Genomic DNA, 23,520 nt, shown 5'->3' on the forward strand with positions numbered 1-23,520 from the left:
AAGAGCTGGCGTTGTCCTTAGACACCTCCAAGGTCATGTGGCCGGCATGACTGCATGGAGCGGCGTTACCTTCCCGCTGCAGCGGTACCTATTGATCTACTCACATTTGCATGTTTTCAAACTGCTAGGTTGGCAGGAGCTGGGGCTAACAGTGGGCACTCATTCCGCTCCTGGGATTTGAACCTGGGACCTTTTGGTCCACAAGTTCAGCAGCTCAGCACTTTAACACACTGTGCCACCAGGGCCCCCATACAGATTATTTCTAGCAATAGTAATATCATACTTCTGAGTACCAGAAGTAGGAGATCTATCTTGTGCTCAATACTTTCTTCCACTTTTCTCTTCAACAATTGTCATAGCATTTGGTGGCCACCATGTCAGTGGGGTGGTGAATCCACTCTGTCTTTTAGTCTGAAAATTAGAGGAAATGCCTAAGGTTCTAAATGTATTTTGGCTCTATGGTAGACCAGCCACTGAAAAGCTCCTTTAAAGTTCAGACTAAAACCCAAAGTAGGTTCAACAACCCCTACTGAGAAGGAAGCAATGGTATAATTAGATGGCACTTCAAAAAGACAATGCCACTCCTTTTCTCCCCCTCCTCCTCTCCCACCTAGGCATGGGAAGGCCAGGGTGGCGCAATGGGTAGAACCCTTGTGCTGGCTGAATTGCTGACCTGAAGGTTGGGTTGTTGACCTGAAGGTTGCCAGTTCAAATCCATGAGATGGGGTGAGCTCCCATCTGTCAGCTCTAGCTCGTGAGGACATGAGAGAAGCCTCCCAGCTAACACATCTGGGCGTCCCCTGGGCAACGTCTCTGTAGACGTCTAATTCTCTCACACCAGAAGCAACTTGCAGTATGTTCTCAAGTTGCTTCTGACATGAAAAAAAATAGGAAGAGGAAGATGGTGGTTGGCATTCATGGAGCCTCAGGCAATGCAATTAGAAGGATGCTGCTTGTCACAGTGTCAGGAAAAGCAACAGTAGTGAATTTCCAGCCTAGGGTGCCATCTACAGGTGCCAGGCCCAAGCAACATTATTAAAATCATTTTGCATAGACTTCCTGGTCCATTAGAAAGACAAAACAAAAGCAACAGTTTTATTGGGAGCAGCTGAAATGTCACAAAAGAGGAGGGCTAGAAATCTTTTTAGAAAGTCAACCATTTTTAGAAAATCAAACTTTTTTAGAAAGACAACCAGCTGAGGAGGGAGGGAAGGAAAATAACTGTTAAGTCACAAACTAGGCAATCTGTGTCTTTTTCATGGGTGCAAAAGGAAGTTCTTGGAAAGTTTTTTTCAGTTCTCCTCTCTTTGATTAACAAAAACACTTTCTCAGGAAAACATATGAAGAGACCTGCTGGCTTAGACCAAGTTCTCTCTAGTCCAACACTCTGTTACCAAGGTGGCCAATGAGATGTCTCTGGGATTGTCTACCAAAAGGACAGGAGATTTAGCTCACCTTCCAGATCACGTTCCTCAGCCAATGCTACTCAGATTAATTCTGCTCTCAGTACTGTATGTGTATGACTCATCATGGTTTTTCTCTCCATTATTTTTTTGTAATTTCTTCCTAAAGTCATTCTAGTTAGTAAATGCAACTAGATCCCAGTGATACATATTCTTTAGTTTATGACACTGCTGAGTTAGAAATCACCTCCATTATGATTTGATTCTGTCAGGTGTTATATGGACTGAATGAAGACACAGAGTGGCCAGCTCACTAAAAAGAATCATTGTAGATGTGTTTTTCTATTTGATTTGTTTTGCCAGTGCCTCACACACATCCCCTCTAGTTGAAGCTTTATGTTTTTAGAGATCGATTTTGGGTTCATTTCCATTTTACAGAATAAGTGTGGGGATGCTCCATCCGTCTTACATCACAGGTTTTCTTTTATTTGTAATAATACCCTCATACAATTCTCTGTCACGTAAATGCAAAATAAGTCAAGCACATCATATCCTTGAAGAAAAAGACCTCTCCTGGATGAGAAATCTACACCTCATCCATGGGGCCTCAGTGGCTGCTGAACTGCTGACCTGAAGGTTGGCAGTTCAAATCCACCAGACAGAGTTAACTCCTATCTGTCAGCCTTAATTCCTGCCAACCTAGCAGTTCAAAAACATGCAAATGTGAGTAGATAAATAGGTACCACATTGATGAGAAAAGGCCAAGAAATCTTGCCGGCCACATGACCAGGAGGTGACAACGCAGGCTTGAAAATGGAGAAAAGCACCTCCCAGAGCCAGAGAAGAGTACCACCTCCAGAAGCTGAAAAGGAAAGAAGCCTTGCCTTTGTTTGTGTTTGTGTATCTCATGATTGTAAAGGCATTGAATGTTTGCCTATATATGTAAATGCTCTAATCTGCTCTGAGTCCCGTAGGGAAGAAGAGTGGAATATAAATAATGTATTATTATTATTATTATTATTATTATTATTATTATTATTATTATTATTATTACTATTATCATTGCATGTTTGTTAGTGTTCTAGGTGACACAGAAATCTTTATTACCACAAAATACAACCATAATAGTATCACCCTATACATTTTATCGGGGAGATGGTGGCGGGTTATAAATAAAGTTTTATTATTATTATTATTATTATTATTATTATTATTATTATTAATATGTGCATAACAGACTGGAACCATATCTGTGTGTCACTACTGCCCCCTCCAGGGTTTAAACAAAGCAGTTCAGCTATCACAGAAATAGAAATAGATTATCCATTCCTAGGTAGTAACACACTGCCAAAGGCCTTTGGCTTTTAACTCAGAAGGTTCTTTTAATGGAGAGTGCTACACTTTTAAAACTTTGCTTGAGATGTGTTTTGAACTTTTAAAAATATTTAATATGATGGTTTATTTAAGAGTCTTTGAACACTTTTTTTACTCCACGTTGCTTGAAATGAATTTTGCTTTAATTGGATGTTGCTTTGGCAATTAAAGTGGAACCATAGCAATATAACTGCAGAGGCTGGAAGGACCCCAGGGGAACAGCTTTGCTGGAGAGAATGAATGAATGAATGACAGGTAAATTAAGGCAAGGAAGAATGAAACAAGCTATTTGGGGTCAGAGTGGGAGTGATCAAGGAGTCCAATGAGCCCAGATGTTTGTGAATGAACAATAGTTGCATGGGGTGCAACAGGACTAGAAGTAGCTCTACCATTAGGCAGAGGAGCAGCAACAATTGAGGATGACAATGATAGAATGTTTTGGGGGGGAACAGAGCTGCATGTGCCCCTCACTTCTTGCCCTCAAGGGACCCCCCAGCTTTCAAGTGGGGCCAAGAGAGCAGCCAGCATGGAACTATTTTTCAATTACCAGTCTGGTCAGCTTCTGCCAATTTGATTTAATTTTGTACATTGCCTCAGGCAGCAGAACATGTTGAAGCTGGTCCTCATTGAGAGGAGTGTGGATGAGCCTTTGGGATTGGGTGACAACCTACAAAAGAGGGATGGGTTCCAGTGAATACTGCTTGACATGAAAAGGGCATCACTCTCTGCAAAAGAGTCAGAACTGGGACTCTGCAAACTACAAAGCATGCTCAGGGGCTCCAGAATCATGGGGAACTGGCAATGACGGCGTGTTTAAGATTCATAGCTGGGTTGTTCTGGGTAACACAATGATGAACCACTGCTCCATGTGATAAAGGAGAAAACTTTAGTTTTATCCTTTAAGTTGCCTTGGGGTCCATATTAGAAAAAAGAGAGACAAGAAATAAGGAGACTAAAATGTTTTCAGGTTTGTGTAAAGCTAAAAGCAAGTGTGTTTTTATGGCCAGCATCTGCAATCAGCAATGTTTACTGCCTTCCAAGGACCACATCTATGCAGAGGCCCAGTGCCAATCCCTGGCATTTCTTATCATATCGCCTCCTTTATGCTATGGTCTATTTCCCTCCTCTCTTCTCCCTGCAAAAAGAAAAATCCAGGCAGAGTGAAAATAGAAAACATCGTCCTCCATTTGACTTTTCACTTGTCTCTAAATAATTTGCTATAGTACCAATGGCCAAGAAAATGGCCCCTGGTGACAGTGGAGAAAGGGGAAACCACTTTGAAGGCCCTCTAAACTTTAATCTGGACTTTCAAAGGGCTATCAGAAATTGGATCTACATTATTACTATTGGATACTACAATATTACCAAATAATATTCCTCAAACTGCATTATTTGGCAGTGTAGATCTAGCCTGAGATGTTGAAGGTATTTGTGACTAATGTCCAGCACCTTGGATAGCTCCTCTGAACAGGCCACCCAGACCAAAACATGGATTTATCACCTGGAGTTAGAACTGAAGCCTGCTGAGGACATTAACTAGTCCATCCCACCTGCAAAAAATAAAATCAGACCCAGCACATGTAATTTTAATTTTTTTATAAGCAGTGTCCATAAATGTCTGAAAGCACATAGCTTCCTCACATTCAGATGAAAGAGATTACTTAAATCCATGTCCCATTTTCCTACTGCGATGCTCAAAGAGTAGGCTTTGCATTTTTCCTACATGTATCCAAACAAAGATAAGTAATGGTATAGCAAGAAAGCAAAAACTTTTCTTAGAGACCAGTTCAGGGGTAATTGAATTAAAAACGATGCCTTGTGTTTACCCCTACACAGGAGTGTTTCTCAATATTTCCCTGTGTCTCTGGATTTTTTATGTTTCCAGTTAGCAAAGTAAAGACAAGCTAACAAACAAGACAATATAAATGTTACTAAAAGACACTGCCATTTTTTGCAATTTAATCTTGAATGTATTCAAGAATAGCTCTTTGAACATTACATTCCACCCACACACTGAAACTTGAAAGACTGTCTCTTTTCTCATATCAAAGGAAAGAATATTATTTTTTAAATGCTTAACCACCTGAGAATGGAACAAAAGGAGATGAAAGCATGAAAGGAGAGTGAGGCATTTCAACATATGGACCATTCCAAGCATTGAAGATGGGATTTCAGTCATTCTAGCTTGCCACATAAGCGCCATCTTCTGAAATTCCCTCTTCTAAAGAACTGTTAGTGGGATATATGAGCCCTGTCCTCTTTCTGATGTGGCCACAACAGGAATGGCACAAAGGCATTAGACCAGTGGTTCTCAACCTGTTGGTCCCCAGATGTTTTGGCCTTCAACTCCCAGAATCCTAACAGCTGGTAAACTAGTTGGGAATTCTGGGAGTTGTAGGCTAAAACACCTGGGGACCCACAGGTTGAGAACCACTGCATTAGACAAAAAGTAAGTTCTTAGAATAGCCTGGGTCTTCAGTTCATGCAGTCACTTTGGCCAATGTATTTTAGAAGGAGACCTCTTTTTTCTTAAGGTTTCTCTCCATATATAATCAAAAACTAACCCTTGTGCAGAATAGACATAATTTAGCCCTTTCGATCTACTGAATCGTGAACCTTCTATCATGACGTGGGCTAGTTTCCATTGCAGCAGAAAGACATTTGTAATGCCAGTAGGCATCCCACTGAAATGCAGTGTTTTCTTTTATGGTATAGATGTATAACATAAGCCACCCGTGTGTCATTGTGGTTGTCTAGTTACTTTTGGGCAGCTGGGAATCAGGATTGTGTGAGACACCACAGCCATGAATTCACATGAATCTGACCAAAGTCACCCCTCTCTTTCTTGTCAAGACTGCTGGGCAGTCAGAGCAACAGAACCTGCCTTTATACTCTGGAGTTTCAGGAAGCAAAATATGAGTATGCTTTAAATATTTGATTTCTACCATGTTTAATGACTCTTTGAGTCCCCAACTTATATTTTTAATGACATTAAATATTTTGGAAACTTGAGCACCTGTCCTAAGGGAATCTGGGAATATCATGTAGGTGCCCAGTATTATGGATCTGAGGGAAGCAAATGACATTGGCTTGATAGACATGGGATTTGGTTGTGCTCCGGCTTCTTTTCACTTTGAATGACTCAGAAAAATTGCTTACATTTAATTTCTGAGACCAGGGTCCTTGCAATCAAACAGATGCAAACTCCTATAGGTTTGAAAGTTTGCTTGCCTCAGTCTTGGTGGAAACAGAATTAACCACATTGCTTTAGGACAGTGGTTCTCAACCTATGGGTCCCCAGGTGTTTTGGCTTACAACTCCCAGAAATCCCAGCCAGTTTACCAGCTGTTACAATTTCTGAGAGTTAAAGGCCAAAACATCTGGGAAATCACCGGTTGGGAACCATTGCTTTAGGAACATATTTATATCTTTTAATGGGAAAAATCTATTGCTTTTGGGGTATTTCAGGGGATAAAAAAATGAGAGCAAAGAAGATAGAGACTAGATGTTCACATTGGCCCCAAGAACACCCAGCCCATTGTATCCCCCACAAAATAAAATAATTTTCCCTAGAATGGCACCAGATGGCCTCTATGGAGAAAGGAGACATTTGTCATTTCCTCTGTGGGTTATTTAGACCTGGATAGTCTCCATTTTTTTTTTTTGCTATAGGAAATCATTCCTGTGCATAAAATGAGCTGGAGGGTGTAAAAAAGTGTCATATGGGGACATTTGGGGGGATTTTTCAAAACTTCTTTCTCGAGGTAATGGATTTATTTCCATGTGTATGGTGTAGCATGCAGACTGCAAAACATTAGGCTAGGAGTACAGCTAGTATACTTCTCTAATCAACAAAATGGGAATAGGGGGATAAGGATTCAGCTACACACACACCGCTCGGTATTTCCATTTTCTGTTCAGCTGGTCATATTGTGGTTCTGCCATGAAGTCTCCCTCTTCTACCACTATTGGGTTATTATGCTCATATGTGAACTCAATATTTATCTTCTAACTTAATACTGACTTTTTCAAAATTTGAACAGGAGTCTGTAGAAGTGAGTTTAGATTAGGGATGAGTCAAAACTATTAAGATATTTTTGTTTACTTTTTCGTCAATTAAAAATCACTTCATTTTAGGAATGTTTAAATACATTCTTTATTAAAATGTTGAGTTGTTCATTTCTATTTCCCTCTCTTACCCTCAGCTGGCACCTTCTAACATCTAGATGTGCTTGGCTGTGCTCCCATTCCCTTTGTTGTTCTCTATATGTTCAAGCTGGTTTGGACTTATGGCACCCTAAGGTGAGCCTACTGCAGAGTTTATTTTACAAGATTTGTTCAGAAGACATTTGCCTTTGCCTTTCTCTGAGGTTGAGAGAATGTGACCTTCCCGAGGTCACCCAGTGAATTTCTATGGCTGAGTGAAGAGTCTAACTCTGATTTCCAGAGTGGTGTTCCAATGCTGAAATTACTAAATCACGCTGAGGAAAAGCATGATATCAACCAGGTTTGGAGGGAGAGAGCTAAATATTATTCATATGTTCTGGTTGGGAGAGAAAAGAATTTACCTTACTTCCAGAATTTCTAGTTTTGGCCTGAAAATCAAAAGTAAAACGAGTTTGGAGTAGCCTCCACTTTGATTTATTTAAAGTTGCTAAATGTACGGTACTATATAGGAAGTGTTTAAATGCTGACATATGTTATAAAAGGCTTTGCTCATTTTCTTTTGGGATATTCCATCACTATCTTCCACGCACCTTATCATCACTAGCTTCCAAGCCCTAAACTGGACATTCCTTATAGAAAGAGCTAGGAACCTCATTCAGTCCCGGGCCTAAATATCGTATAATTTCAAAGAAGTTACTGGGGCCTTCATTCTGTTCTTGGATGGAACCAAAGGCAAAGTCGTGGGACCAAAAACATCAGTGTATTTTAGCCCTAAAAAGAAGTATGTCAACCTTTTAAAATTGGGGGCAGAAAAACTACACAAAAACTGGAAAGCCACCAAATAATTGTATTATGAAAATTGGGGCATGCCATCTGGGGAGGCCTAGAAAACATGACTGGGATCCCAGGGAGAGCTAGATTTAGCCTCAACATTTAAGATTCCCCAACCCTAACCCTGCTGTCTCACTCCAACTCCCTCACTAATCTCTAAACATGTGTGGGTTTCTCCACATTGCTGAGCTGTATCCATGCTGATCTCAATTCTCCAGAATCAACAACCAAGATTCCAAAAGTACAATAGAGTCCAATTGAGTCTTAGGAATATATTAGGGGAGAAATTTTTAAATAGAGAAATCATCAACATTGCTGAAGTGTTCCCTATGAGGTTATGGATTCTATATTCATTGGGAAAGGATCTCACCCCAGAAGATCACAGATGGGAATCATGTGGCCCTCCAGGCATTTTGGAATCTTAATCCATATCATTCATCACCATTAGCTATGGTGACCAGGGGCTGCTGAGACTTGCAGTCCAACAATATCTGGAGGGCTGCCTGATTCCTACCTCTGGCACAGTTCATTCTCCTTCTTTGCTGAGTTCCAGTCCCATCTCAATGAAGTGCCCCTGCCCACTTGATCAAACTGGAAATACATGAATCCCTGCACAGCCTCCCACCCCACCTGCAGCCAAGAGAGGCCTAGTGGTAGTGGCTGTTCATGTTATTGATGTGGGACGTTGCCATGGTGCCAAAAGGTGCTGAAGGCTGCAACCCATGGCTGGGGTACAAGGTGGGGGTAGAACCTGGCCAATAGGAGAAGCTAGTTGGAGTCACCCCTGAGGCCATGATGTTGAGTTTGGAGATCCCAGAGAAGGGCAGGGGGGCCTGGAACTTGTAGAGGGTATGGTCAGGCGTTGCTGGCTGGCAGACTTGGGCCAGGCCTTGGAAGTCGAACTTGTAAGCGTAGCGTTTCCCATGCACCTTGGTCATGATGTTTTTGTCGTAGTAATAGCGTAGGGCACGGCTGAGCTTATCATAGTTCATGTTGGGCTTGCTCTTGCGCTCACCCCAGCGCCTCGCCACTTCATCAGGATCCAGGAGTTTGAACTCGCCATTGGTGCCTTCCCAGGCAATGCAGTTCAAGTTGGCCCGATCTGAAAGCAGCTCCAGCAGAAATTGCCACAACTGGATCTGACCACTGCCTGAAAAGCCAGAAGAAAGATGGTTAGAAAGGCAGGGTAGCTCTCCCACCCCCCCCCCCCCACATGAACATTGAACACTATTTATCCATCCAGTCCAGTCAAAAACAGCAACCACATCATTAAGTCTCTGTCTTTATTTTTGTCTCTCTGTCTCTTTGTCTCTCCCTCTCACACACATAGAGAGAGACTATAAAAAATATTTTTAAACATTTTAGTCCCATATTTTAGGTCTGAAGGGGCTCAAAATGTGAAATACAAGATGAAATACAAGAAAACACAAAACTTGCTGTACAGCAACAAACAGAGGCTCCGTAACTCCCTTTCTGTTTCTGTACAAAATGGCTTTACCATGATAGCATGGCTTACAGCATTTCTATGTTTTCACATAATTGTTTAAGGATCGAGGAAAACTGCATACTCTGGCTGTGTGGTAACAAGATGAGTTGTAACAACCTCCCCAATCACACACTCCCAGATGTTTTGGACCATAGCTTCTGCTACCCCTCCCTACATACAAACTGAAGATTCTGTTGCAGTAGTGAAGACTGCAAGACTGAGGAAAGCTATGGAAGCGGGAGAAGGAACATTCGATGTGTCCTTGCCAGTCATACAATTATTGGCTGATCTCGTTTGGGTCTCTCTGGTTATGGATCTTCACTAGCATATACAGAACTCTACCTATGGGTTATACTTTAGTAAATTTCAACTGTGGATTTAATGATCTCATAGGGAAAAGGACATATTTAGATAGCCATGTATATTACCAAGATCCCTCCCCTTGTCCTCCCTCCTCAATTGTTAATAGTAAAAGATTATGGAAGGCCTAGTCCAAAACATCAAGAATGCCCCACTCACTCCACTTTCATGCCTATATTTATTGGTAGTTGGGAGTGGATGGCAGGATATACCTAGGATACAGAATCTATGGCTTAAGGGTCACAAGTAGCATTGGCTGAATTCCATTTGGTTCTTGGCCTAATACAGAGGTGGGCAAAGTAACCTTCTTGATGTTGTTGGACTGCAACTCCTAGCATTGTTTCCCAATGACTATGGGGTAGACCTGATAGGAGCTGCAACCCAGCAATTCCTGAAGGGCCACAATACATGTCACGTAGAGTGCCACTGAAATAGAGGAGAAGACCTAGAGTGTCAAAGAGATTCAGTCCTGAAATGCTATAGATTATACCTAGTTTTAGTTCTGGCCTCTGCTGCTTTTGGTTCTGACATTTATCATTCATTGGCTGGGGGTCAAGTTGCAGATATGATGTTTAAATTTATTATGTATTGCTGTTCAATATATTTGTATGAATTTTATATGTTGTACACCACTTTGAATCCCACCCATGGGAGAAAAGCGGGATAGAAATGAATAAATAATAATAATAATAATTAATTGGGGTTCAAAAGAAAAATTGTCTCTTTCTTCCTTCTGGAATAAAACACCAAGCTGCTTCATAACTTTTGCCTCTTGAAGGGGTGGGCTAGATGGACTTGTGATTAATAGACCCACTTTGAATGTTTAACTTGGAGCAGATTCAGGTTGATAAAAAAGGACAACAGACAATCAGAGCAGATACTTTAGCTTCACATGGCATGGTTGGAGGGGCTGCATCAACACTGACATGCAGAGTTAAACATTTAAGGACACATTCCTGCTTGGATAGGTGTCGCGTAATAGGTATGCATGCAGACCTATGCTAGGCTGAGCCATATATCACTTCACTAACCTACTGAACAGTCTCTGAGGACCTCTCCCTCCACAGTTTTGTCGGGATCAGGATAGATTACAAAAATATCTGACTATCCCAATAGCCAGGTCTAGAACAATTATAGCAGTGTTGAGATCCTCTGGAACAGTAGTTCCCAACCTATGATCCTCTAATTGTTTTGGACTTAACCTCCCAGAAATCCTAGCCAGTTTACCAGCTGTTAAGGATTGTGGGAGCGAAAATCCAAAATACCTGGAAAACCAAATGTTGGGAATCATTGCTCTAGAGCAGTGGTTCTCAGCCTGGGGTCCCCAGATGTTTTGGCCTTCAACTCCCAGAAATCCTAACAGCTGGTAAACTGGCTGGGATTTCTGGGAATTGTAGGCCAATCCCATCAGATTTTAGCACTGATGTCATCATCTTATACAGAAACACAGCCAGACGTTTCTTCAATCCTGCCCACTTCCCATAAAACAAAAAATGATCATGGGGGATGCTTTTGGGGGCTACTCAGTCAATTTCTTGAAGCTTTGGGCACTGGGAAGATGGGAATATTAATCCCAAAACACATGCACAAACACACACAAAGATATATGTATACATAAGGAAAATCTGCACATGCATACGCCCCTAACAGTTGCCAGCCTTATTGTGGTATGCAACCTTTGTGTTAAATGGCATCATTGCACAACTGAATCCTGCTATTCTATGCATGATACAGGAATATCCATGCAGTTCACTTCCATCACCTTAAACTGAATGTTGACATTCTACATTGGAAATAATATGAAATCATTTTCATAGGGGACCTTACACATACATGAAATACTAACTGGATTCCTGTCAGTATTCTCCAGCTCTGATGAAAAGATGGCATTGACACAAAGTGCAACGAGAAGATATCCCAAAGAAACATTCATTTCTAGTCCCTTTCACACTGCAGAATTAATAGGTGATGATTCCACTGTAAATGCCATGGTCCCAGCCAATGAAAACCTGGTATATAGGGATGGGCATTTTGTATACTTTGCCAGAGAGCTTCCCTGGTGCCTCTGATGGGACTGCAAACTCAGGATTCCATAAGATGAAACCATAGCAGTTAAAAGTGGAATCACAACGTTATAACTGTGTAGTGTGAAGGACCCCTAGGGTTTCTCGGTCTTTTTAAAAGGCCTTGTGGATTGTATGATTGTGGATGGATTGACTGGTGGTGGTGATAAACTAGTTTAATAAACACCCTCCTTTCACTGTGACATTTTGGCGCTAAGTACATTTGTGTTATCTCTCATTTTTTAAACAATTTTAGTGCTGAGATGGGGAACTTGATGAGCTACAGCTCTCATCAGGTAGCAAAGCCAGTGATGACAGATGATAGGAGCAACATCTGGAGAGTCACAAATCAACTGTGCAGTTTATGATTTGCGGAGTGATATTCCTCTATTACATCCAAGTACTGGAGAGAAAGACTATCATTTTCAGGAACTTATGAGGCAAAGTCAGAGAATTAGGAAAATGACCAGTCAGAGCCAGAAAGCTTCATTTCATTTCAATGAAAACAACAGAAAGCCTAAACTTGACAGACACACTTTCAGCGGAAATATTTTGTATTCTAGAAACAGGGCTAAACCCATTTCTCCTTTCAGTTAACACATACCCAATTAAATGCATAGGATTTTTTAGTCAGCATTTTGTTTGTTGTTATTTGCTGCTGTCCGCTTTGTTTTAGAACAACTTTATGGAGAGAACCTGTTCAGGTCTTGCAGAGTGTCATGGCTTCCTTGAGGGAATTAGTCTATCTGAAATGTGATCTCCCTTTTTCCCTACTGCCTTGAGATTAGGACGCAAAACAACAGTTTCAAACTACAAGAAAGGAGATTCCACCTGAACATTAGGAAGAACTTCCTCACTGTGAGAGCTGTTCAGCAGTGGAACTCTCTGCCCCACTGTCGGGATGCTTTGAGTGCAAATTTTCTGCCTCTTGGCAGGGTGTTGGACTGGATGGCCACAAGGTCTCTTCCAACTCTATGATTCTATGCTTCTATAATAGTGTTTAATGGTATATCTCATCCAGTGGTTTCATATTTGCCTTTGCAAGTTTTAAGGGTTTTTTTAGTTCTGTGTTTGAGACAGATCCAGCCCTGGTTCAACATTCAAACCACCACACACTGGCTCTCAGAAAAAGAAGACACTACAGAAAATAAGCAGGGGAACCTTTATTTACATCCTGTTTGTAGGGGAATGTATTTTTAAAATATCATATAGGAGGGCATGGTGTTTTCTGATAGAAAATCTTTAGATTGCTGTGATTTTTCTGGGCTGTATGACCATGTTCCAGAAGCATTCTCTCCTGACATTTCTTCCACATCTATGGCAGGCATCCTCAGAGGTTGTGAGGTTTGTTGGAAACTAAGCAAGTGGGATTTATATATATCTGTGGAAGGTCCATGGTAGAAATGCTGTCTGTTGGAAGTGTGGATGTTGCAATTAATCACCTTGATTAGCATTGGAAAGTCTTGCAGCTTCAAAGCCTGACTGATTCCTGCCTGAGGGAATCTTTGTTGGGAGGTGTTGGCTGGCCCTGATCGTTTCATGTTTGGAATTTCCCTGTTTTTGAGTGTTGTTGTTTATTTACTATCCTGATTTTAGAGGGTTTTTTTATTACTGGTGGCCAAATTTTGTTCATTTTCTTTTGAAATTGTCCACATGCTTGCGGATTTCAACGGCTTCTCTGTGTAGTCTGTCACAGTGGTTGTTAGAGTAGTCCAGCATTTCTGTCTTCTCAAATAAAGAACAACACTCTGAAAACAGGGGAATTCCAGACATGAAACAATCAGGGCAAACTAACACCTCCCAACAAAAGAGTCCCCCAGGCAGTGAGCAGCCTGAAAGGCTACAGTGCTAATCAAGGTGGCCAATTGAAACATTCACATCTGCTTCCAACAGACAAGAGTTTTTTTCTCCCACCCTGGACATTCCACATTCCACAGATGTCAGGAGAGAATGCTTCTGGAGCCTGGCCATACAGCCCGGAAAACACATAACAACCCCTTGTGAAGGAATGTATACACTCTTCAGAACCGCTTACATTATTCCGTTATTCCTTCATATCTATTTCTTAATTTGGGCTTTGATAAGGCGGGTCCTCCTAATTCACGCTGTGCTTCTTTGCTCTCCTTCTCCGAAATAAGCTTTAAAGAGATCTTCTCCCAGCCTAACCCACTAGCAAGGTTTTTCCGAGCATAAAAGACGAAGTAAGGACACGGAAATCCACTGAGTGACCTTGAGTGAGTCACACTCTCAGCTTCAGGGGGGGAAAGTATCTGAATCAATCGTGCCAAGCAAATCCCCGATAGGCTCGCCATAAATCGGAAATGACTGGGAGGCACAAGCCAACAAAAGTGATGTAGCGGAATAGTCCTCATTGACACTGTTATATAAATGCAGTTTAACTTCATTATATGACAATGTAGACTCACGCGGCCTCATTGTCTGCGCTTGAAAGGAGGGCCAGTTAACACCTCCCAACAAAGGATTCCCTCGAGCAGGAAGAAGCCAGGCTTTGAATCTGCAAGGCCACTAAATGCTAATCAAGATGATCAATTGCAATATTCACACTTGCCTCAAACAGAGAAGATGTTTGTTTGTTTTTTCTCCCACCCTGGACCTTCCACAGATTATATAAACCCATCTTTCCTAGTTTCCAGCAGACTTCACAACCTCTGAGGATGCCTGCCATAGATGTGGGTGACACGTCAGAGGAGAGAATGCTTCTGGAATGCTTCTGGAACATGGCCATACAGCTCAGAAAACTCACAGCAACCCAGTGATACCGGCCGCGAAAGCCTTGCACAGCACAATGAAATTATAGTCTTCCTGCCACTCTAACAAAAATTCAATGGAATTTACTCCTGCAGACCTGGGGTTAAATATTTGGGAGGGGAAAAAACAGCGTTTTGCTGTAGAAATATATTTGTATGTTTTCTCTACTTATTTTTTGTACATTTTATATTTGAGATAAATAAGGAGGGAGATATAATTAAATGCCCATGTTTTCTGGGCATTTCTCGTCCCTTTACTGTCAGCACGCAGTTCGTGCCTTGGAATTGCGGTCTGGCGGCATTGTTTGTGCGCCCTGGAGCCGCCTTTCGCCCCATGAATCTCATAGGGATTTTCAAAGGCAAAGAATACCAGAAGTGGTTTTGCCAGTGGATTCCTGTGATTTCTATAACCGACAGTAGAGGGTCTATTCGTTGGCTGTCTCCCTTCCAAGCACAAACCGGAGCTCTCCTTGCTTAGTCTCCGAGATGAGACTGTCTCTTCGACTCTTGTCCTTGGATTCGGCGCAGACTTCCCTTAAGTCGGGACAAAAGGGATCCGAAGGGAAAGGGGGCTATGGAGCTCTTCGCGCCTCGTCTGGATTCGTAGACACTCAGCGCTTTGCACCCCGCTTCCAACGACACAAAATGGCATTCGTATTGTGTTGTTGAAGGCTCTCATGACGGAAATCACTGGGTTGCTGTGAGTTTTCCGGGCTGTATGGTCATGTTCCAGAAGCATTCTCTCCTGACGTTTCGCTCATATCTATGGAAGGCATCCTGAGAGGTTGTGAGGTCTGTTGAAAACTAAGCAAGTGGGATTTATATATCTGTGTGGACTTCCCAGGATGGGAGAAAGAACTCATGTCTGCCTGAGGCAGGTGCGAATGTTACAATTGGCCAACTTGGTTAGTACTGAATAGCCTGGCAGCTTCAAAGCCTGGCTGTTTCCTGCCTGGGGAAATCCTTTGTTGGGAGGTGTTACCTGGCCCATTCTAACCACCACCATGTCAGACTACACGGAGAAGCCACTGAAATCCACAAGCATGTGGACAATTTCAACAGAAATGAAGAAACTATGAAAATGAACAAAATCTGGCTACCTGTATTTTAAAAAACTCTAAAATCAAGACAGTAAATAAAGAACAACACTCAGAAGACAGAGAAATTCCAGACAAGAAACAATCAGGACCAGTTAACACAGTGGTTCTCAACCTGTGGGTCCCCAGATGTTTTAACCTTCAACTCCCAGAAATCCTACCGTGTTTCCCCGAAAATAAGACAGTGTCTTATATTAATTTTTGCTCCCAAAGATGCTCTAGGTCTTATTTTCAGGGGATGTCTTACTTTTCAATGAAGAAGAATTCACATTTATTGATGAACAAAAAAAACCCGAACATTTATTATATCCTGTACAGTAGTTGTCATCACAAACCAGCATAACCAGACAAACTGTGAATCTTATCAATAATTTCTTGTTACTACCATTATTTCCATGTACAACAATCTATGGTATGTACATTTACCAAAGTTGCATGCTCTGGTGTTCTGTTTGGCGGACATGCTTCCAAACAAAACCTTTGCTAGGTCTTACTTTCGGGGGAGGCCTTATATTTAGCAATTCAGCAAAACCTCTACTAGGTCTTATTTTCTGGTGATGTCTTATTTTAGGGGAAACAGGGTAAGAGCTGGTAAGGTAAAGGTTTCCCCTGACGTTAAGTCCAGTCGTGACCGTGACCGACTCTGGGGGTTGGTTCTTATCTCCATTTCTAAGTCGAAGAGCCGGCGTTGTCCATAGACACCTCCAAGGTCATATGGCCGGCATGACTGCATGGAACGCCGTTACCTTCCCGCTGGAGCGGTACCTATTGATCTACTCACATTTGCATGTTTTCAAACTGCTAGGTTGGCAGAAGCTGGAGCTAACAGCGGGCGCTCACTCTGCTCCCGGGATTTGAACCTGGGACCTTTCGGTCTGCAAGTTCAGCAGCTCAGCACACTGTGCCACCGGAGGCTCCATTATTGCTGGTAAACTGACTGGGATTTCTGGGAGTTGTAATACCAAAACACCTGGGGATCCACAGGTTAACCACTGAGTTAATACCTCCCAACAAAGGATTCCCCCATGCAGAAAACAGCCAGACTTTGAAGCTGAAAGGCTATTCAATGGTAAATCAAGGTGGCCAGTTGCTACATTCACTCTTGCCTCCAACAGACAAGAGTTCTTTCTTCCACCCTGGACTTTCACAGATATATAAACCCCACTTGCCTAGTCTCCAACAGACCTCACAACCTCTGAGGATGCTTGCCATAGATGCGGGCAAAACGTCAGGAGAGAATGCTTCTGTAACATAACCATACAGCCTGGAAAACTCACAGCAACCTAGCTTGACTTCTTCTCAATGTGGCATCCCTTCAAATCTTTACACATGGCTCCCATGTCCCCTTCCTTCAGCCTTCTCTTGTCCAAGCCAAACAGCCCCATCTCCCTCAGTTGGTCCTTATCGGGCTTGGCTTCCAAACCATGGATGATTTTGCTCCTCTTCTATGGACACCTTCCAGCTTGTCATTTGGCCAATCTCACTCTCTCAGCCTCAGAGGAAGGCCAGGGCAAACCTGTCGGGGAACTTTCGGGGAAATCCCTCAACTGGGATCGTCCCAAATCCAAGTTGATGTGAAGACAGAGGAAAAGATCCAGCCGTGGCTTCCTAGGGAGGGAATCCCATTAATCTCAAAGTGGCCGAGTTCCAGGCAAAGCACCTTCCCGAGGCTCAAAGGAGAAAGAAGGGCGCAGGTATCGTCTCCCTACCTTGGTCGTGGAAATGGAGAGCGATTAAATAGAAGGGCTGAGAAACACACACACACACACACTTGAAAGGGTCTAGGGTTGGATCTACACTGCCATACAATGTAGTTTCAGAGTGTAGATTAATTGCACTGAACTGATTTATATGGCAGCAGAGCAAATATAATCCCACACAGAAAATCTGCATTACAGGGCAGTGTAGATCCAGCCTAAGTGGCTCCCGTGTTGAATATAAATCGTTTTACACAAACAAAAAAGCGAATCTGGGTGTTCCGCGTTAAATCGAGAAAGGCTACTGGCTTTCTTTGTTCCGTTCGTGGTCTTTCTCTAAGACTGAGAGAGTGTGATTTGTTTAAGTTTGAGTGTTCAGGGCAAATAAGGGATTCAAGCCCTGTAATTCAAATGCTCAGACCACTACACTGCCCCAAATAACTAGAACAACCGCAAACCTGGATCAAATCGTATAAAGTAATGTAAAAAAACTCCACATTGCATTATGAAACGAAGTGTACTCCTGATGTTTAAATGGAAAAATCAACATTGAAATTTTAATTTTAATTTTTAATTTAATGTTTTCTCTTTATTGTTTGGAAGCGCCTCAGAACCTTACGATCTAAACTGTAGCTTGTTTGGTGTGGGTTGCTGTGAGTTTTCCGGGCTGTATGGCCATGTTCCAAAAGTATTATTTCCTGACGTTTTGCCTGCATCTTTGGCAGGCATCCTCAGAGATTTTGAGGTCTGTTGGAAACCAGGCAAGTGAGGTTTATATATTTGTGGAAGGTCCAGCGTGGGAGAAAGAACTCTTGTCCGTTTGAAGCAAGTGTGAATGTTGCAATTGGCTAGTTTGATTAGCATTGAATAGCCTGGCAGCTTCAAAGCCTGGCTGCTTACTGCCTGGGGGAATTCTTTGTTGGGAAGTGTTCGTTCGCCCTGATTCTTGTTTGGAATTCCCCTGTTTTCAGAGTGTTGTTCTTTATCTACTGCCTTTATTTACTACTATTTTCTGCCTTTTGGGGGGCTGTTGTTATTTGACAAGCGGCCGAGATCCACCCCAGAACCCCTACAGGTGAGTTTCTCCGATTTGTGGCGGTTTCTATCCGCCCCAATTGAAAAAGAGAGGCTACTGGGGGAGGGGGGGGACATCCAGGCACAATCCGGATCTTCCTCTGGATCGAGGGCGCAGTAGCGTTTCAACCCATTGCCGGCTGAATGCCGTTGCCTTTCGCTGTTCCTGATTTGAAAGTGTTACTTCTTGTTTAAATGTGCGGTATTTACTTTGAAACTAGTTAGTCTACTCCAGAAACTTCGATTTTGTGGCTGCCACAAACTAGGTTGAATTGGCTGAAACTCTACAGATAATCATTGAAAAACTGTAACAAAATGTGTTGCAGGATGTCGTGCAAAAAAAAAACCAAATTTGTTGCGGGATTGATGTGAGTTTTCCGGACTGTATGGCCACGTTCCAGAAGCATTCTCTTCTGACGTTTGGCCCACATCTATGACAAGCATCCTCAGAGGTTGTGCGGTTTGTTGTTTATATGTATCTGTGGAAGGTCCAGGGTGGGAGAAAGATCACTCCGCCATAGCTGAGCACTTGATGAACCAACCTGGACACAACATATTATTTTAAGAACACAGAAATGCTGGACCACTCTTAACAACCACCATGTAAGACTACACAGAGAAGCCACTGAAATCCACAAGCATGCGACAATTTCAACAGAAAGGAGGAAGCCATGAAAATGAACAACATCTGGCTACCAGTATTTAAAAACTCTAAAATCAGGACAGTAAATAAAGAACAACACTCAGAAGACAGGGGAATTCCAAATAGGAAACAATCAGGGCCAGCGAACACTTCCCAACAAAGAATTCCCCCAGGCAGGAAGCAGCCAGTACTTGAAGCTGCCAAGCTATTCAATGCTAACCAAGTCGGCCAATTGCAACATTTACACCTGCCTCAAACAGACAAGAGTTCTTTCTTTCACCCTGAACATTACACAGGTATATAAACATTACGCAGATATATAAACCCCACTTGCCTATTTTCTAACAGACCTCACAGCCTCTGAGGATGCCTGCCATAGATGTGGGCAAAACGTCAGGAGAGAATGCTTCTGGAACATGTCTATACAGCCCGGAAAACTCACAGCAACCCAATGACTCTGGCCATGAAAGCTTTCGATAACGCATATGCAGCAAAACTTTTTTAAAAAAATGTGTTCCTGATTTGAAAGTGTTATTTCCTATTTAAATGTGTGGCATTTACTTTGAAAGTAGTTATTCTACTCGAGAAACTTAGATTTTGTGACTGCCACAAACTAGGTTGAATTGGGTGAGATTCTACAGGTACTCGTTGAAAAACTAAAACAGAATGTCGCGCAAAAAACAATGATTTTGCAGTTTCATAAACGTTTTCCGTGTTTTGATAATAGAACCAATTAGGATATGACATTTATAGGCCAGGAACAAAAACCCATGCTTTGACCGCCTCTCCTTCCCGAAGCCAAGAGATTTGTGCTGTGTCCACGGGGAAAGCCGTGAGGGGCTCCAAGGCGGAGAAGGGCTTACCTTTCTGGACGCCGGGTCCCAGCGAGCCCCACGCCTGGTTCTTGCCGTCTTTGAAGAACGTTTCCCCGACTGGATCTGCAAGAGACGAGAGAGAGAGACCTTGAGAGAGCAGCGCAAAGCCAAGCCCAAGAGGGAGGAAAATCCCCATCTCTGAACCCAGATACATCTACACTTGGGAATGAATGCAGTTGTGTGCCAGCGGTTCAGGGCTATGCAGTCCTGGGCTTTGACGAGGCGCCAGCGATATTCGGCAAAGGAGGCTCAATCCCTTAGGATTCCAGTGGTACCAAACGGCCTTGCCTCTCCACTGTCGATGCCACCGAGTCCCCTGCTCGCCCGCTTCTGCCTCGGCCCCCCCGCCCCACCCGAAGGCGCTATGAAGCCAGGAAACGCGTCCAGGAAAAAGGAAATCCGACTTCCGACGGGAGCCGTCGGGCCAGCTTTAAAGAGGGAAGGCGCGGCGGAGGCGAGGCGAGAGGCAGGCGAGGAGAGGCGGAGGAGGGAGCGAGAGGGGCCCGTGGGTTTTGGCGGGTGTGGGGGACGGTGGCCCTTCTACCTGGCAGGTACATGTTGAGCAGCAGGGTCCGGGCCGCGCCGCGTCTCATGGCAGCTCTGCGCGCACCCGGCGCCCGCGGGGGGTCTTATCGCCTGCCTGGGGCCGCGGAAGGCGAGGGAGGCTGCTCTTCTGCGTGGAGGTGGATGTGTGGCGTGAAGGAAGGAACGAAGGAGGGGAGGGAGGGAGGGAAAGAGGGGGGCAGTCTCCCAGCAACCTGCCAAGGGGGCCCTGGTCCCGGGCGCCGGCAATTTCCGCTGCGCTTTAATTAAAGGCGCGGCGCGGGCGCTTATCGCCCCATCGGACTTTAATAAAGTCCCCCCTCCCATCGCCCGTTTCTAGGGAGAGCGGTGGCGGACGCGGGAGGCGCGTTTTCCGCCTCCTTAACTCTTTGCAAACAGGGAGCGGCCTGAAGGGCCCTTCTGCTCCACCGCCCGCCAGGCGACGAGGCCCCGGCCCCTAATGGGCCTTTGAACGGGAAGCCAGGAGGCCTCGGGAGAGATTTCCCCAACACACTCACACTCACATCCATCCGCAGGAAAGGAGTCCAAGATGTTGGCGTGGATGCCAGGGTCTTAGGGACTAGCGCCTCGCCTCCAAAAGGGGCTGCCTCCTGGGCACATCCACACTGAACACTTCCTCCAGGGTGAAACAGCAAGGAAGGAAGCGGATTCATTGTGTGAGGTTTTTTTTTCATGTCAGGAGCAACTTGAGTCGCTTCTGGAGTGAGAGAATTGGCCATCTGCAAGGACGTTACCCAGGGGACGCCCGGATGTTTTGATGTTTTTACCATCCTTGTGGGAGGCTTCTCTCATGTCCCCGCATGGAGCTGGAGCTGATAGAGGGAGCTCATCCGCACTCTCCCCGGTGGGATTCGAACCTGGCAGCTTTCAGGCAGAGCCGGTCCAACAATGAGGCAAATTAAGCAGTCGCTTCGGGTGCAAAACATACAGGGGCGCAGTCGAGACTGCTTTTTCTGTTGATTTGTTGTAAAACATGATGTTTTGGTGCTTAATTTGTAAAATCTTAATGTAATTTGATGTTTAATAGGCTTTTCCTTAATCCCTTCTTATTATCCAACATTTTCGCTTATCCAACACTTTTATTTTTCAGTGATTAGTTTGGGGGGGGGGCGCCAAAATTCTGTTCACCTACACTTCAAAAATACCTAGGGCCGGCTCTGCTTTCAGGTCAGCAACCCAACCTTCAAGTCACTTAGTCCACTACGCCATCTGGAGGCTCATTGTGTGAGTGATGCATTGCAAGGCCTGGAACCGGTTGGAGCCCAGATAGTGCTTCTAGGCCAGTGGTTCCCAACCTTTTTTTGACCAGGAACCACTTTGACCAAGGGCCACTCTGCCCACTCTGCCACTTTGACTAGGGTCCACTTTCATTAGGGACCACTTTCATTAGGGACCACTTGACCAGGGACCACTTGACAGGGGCCACTCTGACCAGGGACAACTCTCTAACATTAGTACCTAAAGGGTTACATAGGAATCAGGTTTTGGTTATTTGGGGTGCTGATTCAAAAAATTGCATTGGATAGACCACATCAGCTCTAGTTTCTGATACAGAACATATGCCATCCAGTAGTCGCCATCTGCTCACCCACAGAAAACCATATTTAATAATCTAGAGCTGATGTGGAGCCCCCTTCAAATTGATAATCGCCACTGTTAGCCCCAGTTTCTGTCAACCTAGCATTTCGAAAACATGCAAATGTGAGTAGACCAATAGGTATTGCTCCATTGTTCTATGCACCGAAGGCCCCATCTACACTGACTATTTAATGCAATCCAAACAGCGGGATGCCAGATAATGAACTAAGACTGGGGCCCCTACTACACAGCTGCATACAATCCACATTATCTGCTTTGAAATGGATTATATGGCAGTGTAGATAGATAATCCAGTTCAAATCAGATAATGTGGATTTTCTGCTTTGATAACCTGGATTATCTGGCAGTGTAGAAGGGGCCTGGATTATACTGTCATATAATCCAGTATTTGATCCCAGATCATCTGCTTTGAACTGGATTATACACTGCCATATGATCCAGTTCAAAGCAGACTATCTGGGTCAGATACTGACAGGGTAAATCCAGCCTAACACAAAAGCATGTGAAAGAAAGCCCTTAATGAGCAAGAAGATCCAACCAGTCCATCCTCCAGAAAATAATGCTGGCTGCTCACTGGAGGGAAGGATATTAGAGGCAAAAATGAAGTACTCACGTAATGAGAAGACAGGAAAGCTGGGAGAAGATCAGGATTTAAATAATCAAACTTAAATAGTAAGCTAATGTACAAAGAATGTCTGGATTTTGTGGACTAAGGTATGCATTGTAAACAAATAGACACTATTTACTTCACACATTTTATTAATTTATATGCTGGATCTTAGTAAGTGCTCAGAGCGTATTTTATGGAGTTATACAGGAGGCAGGAAGGAAAAAGGAAGAGGGGCGGACCAAGGGCAAGATGGTTGGATGGTATCCTTGAAGTGACTGGCTTGACCTTGAAGGAGCTGTGATATAGACTACTCCATGATGTCACAAAGAGTCGGAAGCTACTGGGCAAATAATCATCAGTGATCTGTAATTTGTGAGATCCCCAGCCTCATTCCTCATGCATAGTACGGTGGTGCATGTTGTATAACATCGCACTATCAAGCTGCCTCCAAACTGCATTAGATAGTCCATGTGGATGTGCCCCTAGTCTCCTGGGGAGAAGTGAGAAAGAGGGTAGGATGGCCACAGTTTCGCTTAAACTTGATGCTTGTCCTCAGTCTCAGGCCCCTTCCACACTGCCCCTGTATCCTAGGATCTTATCCCAGATTATCTTCTTATCCCAGATTATCTGGTAGTGGAGGCTCATATAATCCAGTGTAAATCAGATAGTCTAGGATCAGATCCTGGGATATAGGGCAGCATAGAAGTGGCCTCAGAGAGGCTGGGAAAGTTGGGTTTTTTTTTTTCCACTCTAGGTATAGTAGTCCAAAGATGAAAAATTAGCCTGGGCATTATAGATTGTAGCAAAGCCTTCAGTGGTATTGGTCATTGAATGGATCTCAGGGGAGGCCAAGAACTGAGCCCAAAACTTCTTCAAAGATCACAAATTCATAAATTGCCATCCTCAATT

The 23,520-nt window shown here is 43.6% G+C and overlaps 1 protein-coding gene across 2 annotated transcripts; it reads right to left on the minus strand.

The window, feature by feature from the left end:
* Nucleotides 1-4,347: 4,347 nt before the first annotated feature.
* On the minus strand, nucleotides 4,348-20,538 carry fev (FEV transcription factor, ETS family member). 2 transcript variants are annotated; one of them, XM_003214930.4, is made up of 3 exons: nucleotides 20,383-20,538; nucleotides 19,827-19,901; nucleotides 4,348-8,925 (listed from the first exon to the last, which is right to left on the minus strand). In XM_003214930.4, the coding sequence occupies exons 1-3, from the start codon at nucleotides 20,429-20,431 to the stop codon at nucleotides 8,423-8,425; spliced, it is 627 nt and encodes a 208-aa protein (XP_003214978.1). In that variant the 5' UTR covers nucleotides 20,432-20,538; the 3' UTR covers nucleotides 4,348-8,422. The 2 variants fall into 2 exon arrangements, with proteins under 2 accessions (XP_003214978.1, XP_062823366.1); XM_062967296.1 differs by lacking the exon at nucleotides 20,383-20,538 and having other exon boundaries at nucleotides 19,827-20,176.
* Nucleotides 20,539-23,520: the final 2,982 nt, after the last annotated feature.

Source organism: Anolis carolinensis, chromosome 1, assembly GCF_035594765.1.
Source record: "Anolis carolinensis isolate JA03-04 chromosome 1, rAnoCar3.1.pri, whole genome shotgun sequence".
Lineage (NCBI taxonomy): Eukaryota > Metazoa > Chordata > Lepidosauria > Squamata > Dactyloidae > Anolis > Anolis carolinensis.

What these genes read in the sequence shown, in the direction of transcription:
- fev (XM_062967296.1), bottom strand. Translation starts at nt 19,992, where the DNA reads ATGTATCTGGGTTCAGAGATGGGGATTTTCCTCCCTCTTGGGCTTGGC. An exon ending in GGGACCCGGCGTCCAGAAAG is followed by an intron (nt 8,926 to 19,826) that starts GTAAGCCCTTCT and finishes CTGGCTTTTCAG; the next exon opens with GCAGTGGTCAGATCCAGTTG.